An 11,573-nucleotide genomic window follows, 5' to 3' on the forward strand; every position below is an offset into this window, starting at 1 on the left:
CATAAAGCAAGCTTATGATGGAGACTTCTTTCTTCACAAATAAAATCTGACCTGAAATATTTTTCCTCCTTTGCCAGACAAGTCATACCTCTCTGCTTATAATAATCAGTCTAAGTGCAACAAAAACTAATTCCATGGGACACTGTCAATGTCAGCTTGGTAGAGAGAAGACATCTGCATTGGTTTCTAAAAGCCATGAAGTTGAGTTGAACTGGAGTTGAAAATACAGTCTTAGACCACAGCTCTTAGACCACAGGGAAAGAAAATTCCTCAGCAGAAGAAAATTCCCACCTTGTACCTGTTCTTTGGGATCTCTTGTTGCCTAGATTGTTAATTTTTAGCTGTAAGTCTGGCGTGGGAGAGTGTGTGGGTTTGGGTGGTAGAAGGTCTGCATAGAGCTGGTTCACCCTAGATTACCTAGGCTTATATTGCCAGAAGAGTAAGTGGTTATCATAAATTGTTACTGGATTTACATGTGCACATGAAATGTGACTGCTGGCATGATTAGTCTGTTGTGCTGGTGCTGAACCTTTGCTTTCTATCCAGTCCTGAAAAAGTCATCTAAATCCTGAAATGATGAAAACCTTCATTTCCCAAATTAGACAATCTATTCCTTAAACACACACACACACACACACACACACACACACACACACACACACAGCAAAACAAAACAGATGCCATCATTTCCAAGCCTTCCAGAAGACCAATTCTATTTCCCTAGTAATCATTTGCCAGTTTGAGCCTCCTCCTGCCATGCCCGGGTTCTGGGCTGGCTGCTCAGGGTCCTGGGGCACCCATTGTCAGGAGAAGAAGCCACTGTGAGACCCCCACCTTTACTTGCACCTCATTCTTGGGGTGATAAGACGAAGGACGAATAGTTTGAGTACACATCATTGGCTGGACGCTCTTCTCTGTGCTTCCGTATTCTATCAGTTCTTCATGATCATTCCAGGGTAGGGATTAGATAATGTGCTTTTACAGTGAGGAAACTGAGGAAAGTAACTTCCCAAGGTCACATGGTCAAGAAACTAGAATATTCATCTAGCTCATCAGGCTCCAGAACTTGTGTTCTAAACGTTGATATTAGGCTGCCTTCCATCCTTATTTTTACATAGTCCACATTCCTAACATCTCTTTTTAGAGGCACATTCCTTTATTAAAGGGGGATCTTGGCCAAAACATAAATATAATGAAGGCAGACGTGGAGGTGTTCTGACTGAAGTAGGACTGGGAGTGGGTGGGGTCTGTCTTGACTCCTCCCTCCACTATCATAACTCCGCCCTCCCCGAATCCACGCTTCCTCGGCTTCCGTTTCTCTTCCCTCTAGTAAGTCCCTATTATTAGTCAATCCTCATAATTCATGGACTCTCTATTTGCAAATTTGCCTAACTGCTAGCTGTTTTTGTAAACCCAGAATCTCTACCTGTGGGTGGTCATGGTATTTGTGGACACGCACAGAGTACTGCAGACTTCTTCAATCAGCCTGGGCGTTCCCAGCTGAGGTGGAACATGTTGATGAGCTGCCTTCTTGTTTCAGGAACTGTAAACAAGCCTTTGGTGGGGGCGGGGGGTAGGTCTACTTAGTGCTGTTTTTTTCCAATTTTTGTGCCTTGAAGGGCACAAAACATATATTTTAAAAAATATAATATACATATTATGTAAAAAGTATATATATTTTATGTATATGTTATATAAAATATATATACATATATATATATACACACACACACACATATATATATATATGCATATATATATATATATACACACACACACATATATATATACTTGTTTATTTATTTGACAGCCAGAGAGCACAGGCAGGGGGAGCAGCAGACAGAGGGAGAGGGAGAAGCAGGCTTCCAGCTGAGCAGGGAGCCTGGCATGCGGCTAGATCCTAGGACCCTGAGATCATGACCTGACCCAAAGGCAGATGCTCAACTAATGGAGCCATCCAGGTGCCCCTCAGACTTTTGTGTTTTTTGTTGGTGATTGTGCTGTTTAAAATAGCCCCAAAACAATGCTGACATGCTAATGTTCCCGAGAGCAAGAAGCCTGTGATGTGCCTCACAGAGAAAACACATGTTGAGTTTCATTCAGGCATGAGTTACAGCACTATAGGCTGTGAGGTCAGTGTTAATGAGCCCACTATATTAAATATATATAAAAAACATACATGTTAAATAAGGTATGTTTAACAGAAGCACACATAAAACAAGGTTATGTATTGATTGACTGACTAAAATGTTGTGACCAGACCAATTCCGTGTTTCCCCTAGGAGTCCCCAGCAATCTCTAATTCAGCGTTTGTGGCAACTTTATGCAATGCAAATACCATGAATAATGAGAAATGACTGTAGTTATTTATTGAGAGCCTCCTATAGGCCAAATAATGTGCTAGAACCTCATTTAAACTAACTACTTCTCAACAACTCTAAAAACCAAGTATCAGCTCTAATTTATAGGTAGTAAAACTCAGGCCTAAATAATTGGCAATGTCGTTAATCAGGAGGGAGGTAAGCCAAGGCTGGACAGCGTATGGTTCTGTTGTTCTCTTTCCTTTTTCCTCACTTCATTTGTGGATAAATCCCAGGAGCCATCTTGTGCAGTTCAGTCATATTCATGTCCCTGACTCCCACTGGATTTCTTTTCCATTGAATTGAACACAGGACTCCCCAAAGCTTCTCTTCACTCTACAGCCACACAAATAGAAACCTTCCTATTGATTCTGGGATTTTTTTTTTTTTTTTGAGCCAAAGTGTTTTATTAAAAAGGTTCCTGAGAGAGTTTCCCACCATGTTTCCTTGCCAGCCATCTTGTGAGGTTCCATGTGGCTGGCTTGTGAGAATGGAGGTTACTAGGTCTCCCTGCTCAGTGCTGGGGGCTACCAACATGACACTGCCCTGTCATTCAGCTCTGCTGGGGTTGCCTGTCAACCTTCCTTTCTTTCCTTCAGCTACCATCCACTGTCCCCTTGCTTGCTGCCTATGGTCTGCCTCCACCTATTACTCCAGGAGAGCAACTGTCTCCTTGTGGGGGCTCAGGGCCAGATCCTGGTATGGCAGCAGGTGAACAAGATGTGCTCCCAGATTGGGGTCTCCTCTTGGCTTTGAATGGTGTCCTTGTTACCAATGATCAGGTCCCCCAAGACCACACTCGTGTCCCTCATCAGGATACCTCACTCTCAGACTGAGGGCCCAGCTGATTCTCCACCCAGTGGTACTCTCACCCAATTCATACTTCATCAGAGGGCTGCTGCAGATGAAGACTTCAGTGTCCAGCATGTTGTCCTGCATGGTTTCCAAGCCTCCAGGGATTGGCTCCAAGTCTAGGAAAAAGCCTTAGGCTTCAGACACTTGCCACTTTGCTGGCTCCAGCCAAAGCGCTCAGTACTGCTCTTGGTTGAGGGAATCCAAGTTGCATTTCCAGTGCCACCTGTGGCTCCCCTAGGAGGCTGCAGGAGAAGCCCCGCAGGAGGCTGGCCTTGATGTTGGCCAGCACACCATCCATGTCCACCACCACCCACACAGGCCATGGGTACCAGGTCTGGGAGACCATGGAGGCTGGGATGGGGGGCTGGGCTAATTGTATAGAGAGCCATATGTTTGATGCTCCAGCCACATCCTCCTTCTCTTTTGTCCACATCTTCTTGCAGCTACTGGAATTTAAATCTCCAGGCAGAGCAAAAATATCCTTTAGTAGGAAAAAAGGCAAGGAATGGAGATGGTATGGACTTAGAGAAGCAAGAGCAAAATAGATTAAGGTGAAGAGAGAACAGGCAGCATTACTGGGTCAGAAGATGCTGTGGGAGCAAAGGGATAGACCAAGAATGGGAGCCCAGAGGAGTAGACCCTGAGATGCACATGTAATTCATTTTATTTTAAAATCATTTTCATGTCTAAATCTCATTTTCATATCACAGCCACTCTGTGTATGCAGAAGACACATTTTTTCTACTTTACTGATGAGAAAATTGAGGCATGAAAAGCTGTAGCAATTTACTCTAGGTCGCAAAATTCCCTTTTATTCCATGTTCAGAATTGACTATTTATAATCACACAGCAAAATTCAGAAATCGCTTTCCTGATATTTCAAATTTTAAGCCAGTATCATGAACAGTCTATTAATAAGGAAAGATATTTTCCCTTATTTTATACTTGAACCATATGGCTATTTCAATATTTTTTTACTTAACCACAGTTTCTCTACATTTCATTGTTCATGTTGAAGCATTTGACTAAAATATAGCAAAACTACTGTGCCTTTCAAGGGGGTCAAAATGTTTTCTGTGGATGGATTCACGTGTCATGTGAATAAAGATGAAAGGACCTTTGTTGTACTCCTCTTCTGGGAATCTTTTTAGGGATATTACTAAAGTCAAGAATAGATCAGAAATGAAGAAAAGATGGGAATAAAAGAATAGCTTTCATGGAAAATTGAAATCATTCCTTTTAAAGTTCACAATTTCCACCCTGATGATAGATCCCCAGCCTTGCGGGATGGGTTCTTCCTAGATATAAAGGTGACAGCCACGAGAGGATTTTGATGCAACTGTGATTGATGTCAGCAGGGCCAGGCAGTGATACTTTATTACAAATTTAATGGACATTTATTAAGCTGATTCAATGGGAGCAGCCCAGGGCTAGATGGGGCTGAGAGATACAAAAGGAAGATGCAATCTATGAAGGTCTGGGGGACCAGTTAGGGATCGAAATTGCACTGATTTGAGTTGTTATACATACTCATTCCATGCCAGGAGCTCTCAACATCATCATTTTGTGTCTGCCTCTCACAAGCCCGGACTGGAACAGCATGATTCTACCTCATGCAAGGTGAGAATATGTGGAGAGATTTGGTAATTTCCCCAGGGAAGCTCTTGTCACTCACCTAGACAGGAAATAGCTAGAGAATAACGGAGGCACAGCCTAAAGTTGGGACACGTGTCTAAGATGCAGATTTATGCTTTCGTCCATGATACAGGAAGTCTACGCTTCATAGAGAAGACAAAACATGAACATTTCAGTGCTTTTTTAATAAGTGAAGTGGTTGTGGAAATATTTGCAAGGAAGAAACATCTTTTTAGTATAGAAGAGTCCTTGGCTAGTTGACAGAACTTTTTCTTTCTTGGGTTAAATGTAGTCACTTCTATTATATCCTGAAGCATCTGGCTCTCCCGGTAAAGACATGTGAGCACTGCCACAGGCCTGGAATGTCTCAAGAGGGTAAGAATAGCCTACAATGAGAGATGACTCCTGCTGTCTTCTGGTCACTGCAGTTGTCAAGAATGCTTTGCCTCAAAGGCAAACAGCTCAGGGCCGTCTCAGCTCGGAGACAGAAAACTGACCTCCCATTCCTGAGCTCGAAGCTTTCCATTTATATCTGCAGCTCTCACCTCTAAGTCTTTTGTAGAGAAGATATATTTATTCCTGCAAAGATTTGCCACCTTCTTGGAGAATAATACAGCCTTCCGACGTCTCCAGCAGCCTTGGGTCTGCAACACTCGGGAAAGATGGAACGTCTGGATCTGCTGGGATTCCTTCTTATCACCGTCAACTGCAACATGACCATTGTGGGTGAGTGTAAGGAAACAGCTCCAAAGCTCTTGTATTTTTGTTTTCATCACTTTGCCTGGCCTCTTTGTTGCTGGAAGAAAGGGAGCTGTGTACTCAAGCTTTCTTTTATGACTCCCCAGTCCTGCCATCATTTAAGGAAGTCTTGGATGTGTGTGTTCTCTCCTGGGGGCTTTCTCACTGATACTTAGGTGCTGAGCCCAAAGACTGAAGCAAGTGGAAGGAGTATCTTTGAGTAACTTTTCTCTGACTACCTGATCAGGAGAAGGAACAATGTAGTAAAAATTAAAGAGAAATCAATGCCTTGATTACACTTCCTTCTTGTGCATCTTTTTCCTTGAAGCTTAACTTGCAAGGATTAGTCATTTCTCTTGTGCAGTTTCAGCCAAATCCAAATTTTAGTTTATTTTTTAAAAAGAAAGTAATAAATATTTCTGAGTTTGAGGCAGATGTGTCAAATTTTTAGAGAAGTATGGATATCTTAGAAAAAAGACTTGAGAAGGGGCACCTGTGTGACTCAGTCGGTTGAGCTCTGGTCACAATCCCCGGGTCCTAGGATCAGGCTCCACATCAGGCTCCCTGCCCAATGGAGAGTGTGCTTCTCCTTCTGCCTGCCGCTCCTCCTGCTTGTGCTCTCTTGGTCTATCAAAATAATATAATAAAACATTAAAAAGAAACTTGAGAAAAGGATTACAATATGCCTATGATGTGGCTGAAATTTTTCTTACTCATTATTTTGTAGAATTGAAACAAAATCAACTTGGTCTTACAAATTTGAGTCAATGACTTGATCACATAATTCTATTCTTTGAGCTTAACTGCCTTTATTTATGATAGAGTTTTTTCTGCTGTCAGGTGATGTTTTCTGTATCATGTCACAAAATATTTACTGATTATTTTAACTGAGCCGTGGCCGTGTTCCAAAAGTGTTAACCTATAACATGAAAATAGGACTTTGATGTTATTTTGACTTCCCAGGTTAATCTAATTTATTCATGATAAATTGAAGAAAGAGGAACATCATTATTTCATAGTAACTGTAATAGAGGACAATAAATTCTGAATCATTGAAAAATCTGAAAATTTGAATGTCGTTAAGGAAATCTGATTTCAAGGACCATAAAGCAACAATTAAATAAAGATCTTCTGGACCAAAATAAAGATGACTGAACTATAATTAGTAGCTTGTATTTGCTACACACGGTTACACAAATGTGCTAACATTCTTTAGAAAGCTTATTATCTGCAGAGAGTAAGATCTTATTTACATTATTAATTTGCTTAGCTCAACTTTCTTTCTAGAACTTTCAGTCCAGGAGACATTACCAAAAGTCTGAACTAGTGGACTCAGATCAAACATCTTTGACTCTAATGCTTCTTAAAAGCTGTCAGTCCCAAAGCATTTTACAAACAACTAGTTCTGCACAGTGTCTGACCCATTGCACGGCCTCTGGAAATACTTGGCAGATGAGCTAACTAGCCCGTGTTGTGGGGATTAAAATACATGCTTATTGACTTCTCAGTTCTCCAGTCTCACCCCTGTAAATACTTCAAAACTGTTGTTGGAAGGGAATATGTTTGTATGCTGGTGATGGTGCCTTCCTGCTTCCTCCTTTCTAGGGAAGATCTGGCTTATCTTCATGGTACTGCTGAGGATGGTGGTGATCATCCTGGCAGGCTCCCCTGTCTACCAGGATGAGCAGGAGAGGTTTGTGTGTAACACTCTGCAGCCGGGATGCGCCAATGTTTGCTACGACATCTTCTCCCCGGTGTCCCAGCTGCGGTTCTGGCTGATCCAGAGCGTGTCTGTCCTCCTCCCTTCTGCCATTTTCAGTGTCTACGTGCTCCACAGAGGGGCCGTGCTCGCCGCCCGTGGACTCTGTGGGCCAGATGGCGGTTCCACCCGCCCTGAGCCCTGTGACCAGAGCCCTGGGGATAGGCACCGCCCTCCGCCCTGCAGGGAGCCCTACCACCTGACGGTGCCGGATTTCTCCTCCAGCTACATCGTCCACCTCTTCCTTCGGGTGCTGACCGAGGCGGCTTTTGGTGCCTCGCATTACCTCCTCTTTGGATTCTTGGTCCCCGAGAGATTCTCTTGCACCCACGCTCCCTGCACCAGCGTGGTGGACTGTTACGTCTCCCGGCCCACGGAGAAGTCCATTATGATGCTTTTCATGTGGGCGGTCAGTGCGCTCTCCCTGCTGCTTAGTGTGGCTGACCTCCTCTGCAGCGTTCGTGGGAGGACGAGCAGGGGCGGGGCCCCCGCCAAGGATCCCTTGGGCCACACCGCCGGCCGCCCGCTGTCCCGGAGCCTGGGCCCTAGGTCAGGTCCGATTGCCGGCAACGGTGCGTGGGTGGAGGAGGGGGCGCCCATCCACCCCGGCCTGTGGACTGGAGCGGAGGGTGCCGACAGCCCCAGTGGGAAGTCCGCTGTGTCGGGGCGGATGCGGCTTCCGGATGAAGATGAGAGCGAGGTGCTGTCCTCTGCCAGCGAGAAGCTGGCCACGGCTTGCAAAGAGCCCGGGAGTAGGGCACAGGCGGAGGCCTCCCAGGACCCCAGGGTCGAGGGCCCCACAAGGTCCGAGGAGCATCTCTTAGTGTCTCGGAGCCGGCTGGGCCGGCGCTATCCATCCGGTCAGCTACCGCCCCCCGACGGGCTCGCCAACTCCAGATCCAGAAAGTCTGAGTGGGTCTGAAGAGGGAGTGCCAGGCAGCCCCGGGGTGCCCTGTCCTGTACAAACGGACACGTGGCCCACGAGGATGCAGACTCGCTTTGGCCTGTGTGAAGCTAATCCTCTAGGTTGCGGGAGAACATCCTCAGGCAGAAAGGCGAGCGGGCATGGGACACATGGACGTCGTGGGAGACTAACCTCCTCAAGACACAGATTGATTTAGATGACAATTTCTCTTGACAAAAGCACTTCACATTGTGCTTTTGACAATGTGACTGGAAGCTAAAATGATTAATTGGAGAGTGTTAGGGGACGGATGATGCTACTCTCTGGTTTTTTTTTTTTTTTTTTTTTTTTAAATCATAGTATGTGCTTAATTTAAGTGTGCTGTCTTCCGTTAATAGAGCTCATTAATGTTTTCATGTTTTCCCGTGAGTTATTATGAAGTATTATTTTGGTTTTTCTGTTTGGATAAAAGAGGCATCTGATATGCATGTTATCAATAAAGAGATACTAGTTTAACTTCTCCCCAAGCCTTTAATAAAATTAATTGTGATGGAATTGTAGTATCATACCTCCCATTGTTATAGGAGAAATGAGAAATATGGAAAATATGGCTCCTAAACAATTGGGGATTTGGGAGGAGGCCCCTTGGATGGTTTTTGCTTGTGAGTATAAGGTGCCCAGGACCGCTGGATTCCCGGGGTGCTTGCTGTTCCTGTGTGTTTGCTAAGTGGCTGGTCCTCACTGACGTGAGGGAGCACATTTCTGTTTGCTTTATTTTTAATTTTTAATTGAACTGTAGTTGACCTATAGGAGGCATTTGCGCCGTTGGTGAGGGGAGGTAGAGTTGTTACATGTATTCCAGTCTGGGCTTTGTCTGTGTCCTTTAGATAGCCGTACAGCTAAGGTTGTCCGAGAGGCTTCGTGTTCCAGTGGAGCAGATGAGAAACGCTGTTAATGTTGTGGCCTCGTAGTCCGTGTTCCTGTTTTTTGGGAAACAGAAAACTGCCTCATATCTGGAGATGAGCTTCACAGAAGCACTTCCCTACATTTCTCAGTTGCTCTGGTTTGGGCCTAGGAGCTGCTCAAGTTAGAGGTGACTTTTGTGAGGGACTTAGGGTCGCCTTTAACTGTGACATAGCCAAAAGAGCTACTGTGGGGCAGGATAAACCTGCCTTTAAAGTCGCCTTTAACTGTGACATAGCCAAAAGAGCTACTCTGGGGCAGGATAAACCTGCTTACCTTATCAAGAGAGGAGGAAGAGCCATCCGGGTACACTTAACACAAAATGGCTAAGGACAAGGAATTGCCATTCACTCCAGCAAATAATAAAAAAGGTGAACCGATGCACTCATGAACCCAATGGCCACTTGTAGGAGTTCTGAAGAACTTCGACAATGAAACGTCTGCCAGGATGGAGAATAACATCTTTTTTGATAAATTCACAGGATGTCAAAGCAATCGGTTAAGACCTAAATCATCCCAAATGTGTTTTGACATAAAACTATTTGAATGAATGTGCCTGTTTTTAATATATGCGGTAAATCTCTCCTGTGACTCCATTCACTGGAAGCAGTGAGCCATGATTCAGCCATGATTCAGACTCCTTTCTTCAATACTTAGTTCAATGTCAGGTACATAGCAAGTGCTCAATAAATGTGATTTTATTTTTAAATAAATGTGATTTTTTGAGTCTCATATTCCTAAAGCATTCAGGGGAAAATTTGGTTCTTGTCCCTTGCCACATGCAATTCTGGTGGACCTCCCAAGTTTGGGTACAGTCTTAGAGATATAAGAACTCTCTAGCACTTCATTATTATTTAAAAATAAGTTTCACAGGTCTCTCAAGCCCCCAGTATTAGCCTTGATAATAATGAGTGACGAAATCCACTCAACACATGGGGGTGGTGTGTGCCCATGCAGGGTACCTGGACAGCAGCTGGGAAAGCAAGGTGGTAAGGGCTGAGCTGAGGTTGCCTCTTGGCCGTGTCCCCAGAGACAACGGGGCAGAGCACGTCCGTGTTCTTTCTCTTGCTGGAGTCTATGCTCATGTTTGGGTTTGCAAGGTAGTGTGATTTTATTTGGGTGGCACTGGGAAAGGCTGCTTTTGCCTGTCTGCTGATGTCCAAAATCCCACTATCAGAGAAATGACTTCATGGAAATGCTTTCATGGAAAACTGTAAATACTATTCAGAGCAATAGGTACCAAGATAGAAGGGGAGAGGTGAGGAGACGAGGGGAGGACATCTGGGTTCTCATCCCATATCCACACTACCTGGCAGGTCACTTCATAGCTCTGGGTCTCAGTTTCCTTCTCTGCATGAAGAGGACCGTAGACCGGATGATTCCTTAGTGGTTCACACATTTAGAAATTCGCCGATGCCGTGTGCTGTGTAGAGCTGTCATTTTAACAATAAGGGTTCATTCGCTAGAACCTTCCATTCTGCTAAATGCCTCAGCACGGGTTTCGAGAAGATGAAAATGATGGTAAGAACAGGACAGGATGAGTCTCAGAGGAGGGGAAGCTAAGCAAGAGCATTAGCTCAGTTTCTTGGATGTACTAGGGCTGCAGAGAAGAAAAAGGAGGAGCTAAGTCTGAAGAGAACTGGCTGAATTGGGCCTAGAACCCAAGTCCCTTGAACTTTGGGACTCCTCTTAATTTTAGATAAGATTTAAATTATTAATTTACTTTTAAATTAAATAAATAAATAAAATTAAAATTAATATAATTTTAATTTTAAATAATTTTAAATAAGTCATTTTAAATAAGAAGGGATCTTAGTTGGTTTAAGTGTCTGCCCGTGTGCCTGGTTGTAGTGGAGTTCTTTTGTGTTTGCTCAGTAAGAAAGGCTCATTAGATATTGTTTAACTTTCCAGGAACTTTAATTCAGAAATCTTGTCAGCTAGCATCCAGGTGATTCTCAGGTGGTCCGGCAGTGATGCGAGCCCACTGGTGGACTCCAAACTCCGAATCCACACGTATTGCAGCTGGCTGGCTGCAGAGACAAACACAAAAGCAAGCTCATGAAGATCAATGAGATTACGCTTGTGTTTACTCAAGAAAAGTATTATTTACAGAATTAATAAATGTGACTCCCTTTTTCTAGGATGTTGCAATCTACTATGAGACCCTATTATGAATTTTCTGAGTGTAAATTTGGTTTTGGGCAAGAAACGAGGAGGAGGGTGGTGTTTTGCTGATGAAGACAGGGGGCATCTAGGATTCTCAGACACAGACTTGCCGAATGTTTCTTGTGAAGGAGATGCGGCCCCCCTGCTCCCGGTCCCCCAACCGGAGCGTTTCAGGGGCAGGGTCAGCTGTGGA

The 11,573-nt window shown here is 44.2% G+C and overlaps 1 protein-coding gene and 1 pseudogene across 1 annotated transcript; one reads left to right on the forward strand and one right to left on the reverse strand.

The window, feature by feature from the left end:
• Positions 1-2,959: 2,959 nt before the first annotated feature.
• Positions 2,960-3,561, reverse strand: LOC116855289 (annotated as a pseudogene).
• A 335-nt stretch (positions 3,562-3,896) lies between these two features.
• Positions 3,897-8,366, forward strand: GJD4 (gap junction protein delta 4). The gene is made up of 2 exons (XM_032837844.1): positions 3,897-5,576; positions 7,194-8,366. Exons 1-2 carry the CDS (start codon positions 5,513-5,515, stop codon positions 8,267-8,269), a joined length of 1,140 nt encoding a protein of 379 aa, XP_032693735.1. The 5' UTR covers positions 3,897-5,512; the 3' UTR covers positions 8,270-8,366.
• Positions 8,367-11,573: the final 3,207 nt, after the last annotated feature.

The sequence above is a fragment of the Lontra canadensis genome, unplaced genomic scaffold, assembly GCF_010015895.1.
Source record: "Lontra canadensis isolate GAN:19392208 unplaced genomic scaffold, GSC_riverotter_1.0 scaffold100, whole genome shotgun sequence".
Classification (NCBI taxonomy): domain Eukaryota; kingdom Metazoa; phylum Chordata; class Mammalia; order Carnivora; family Mustelidae; genus Lontra; species Lontra canadensis.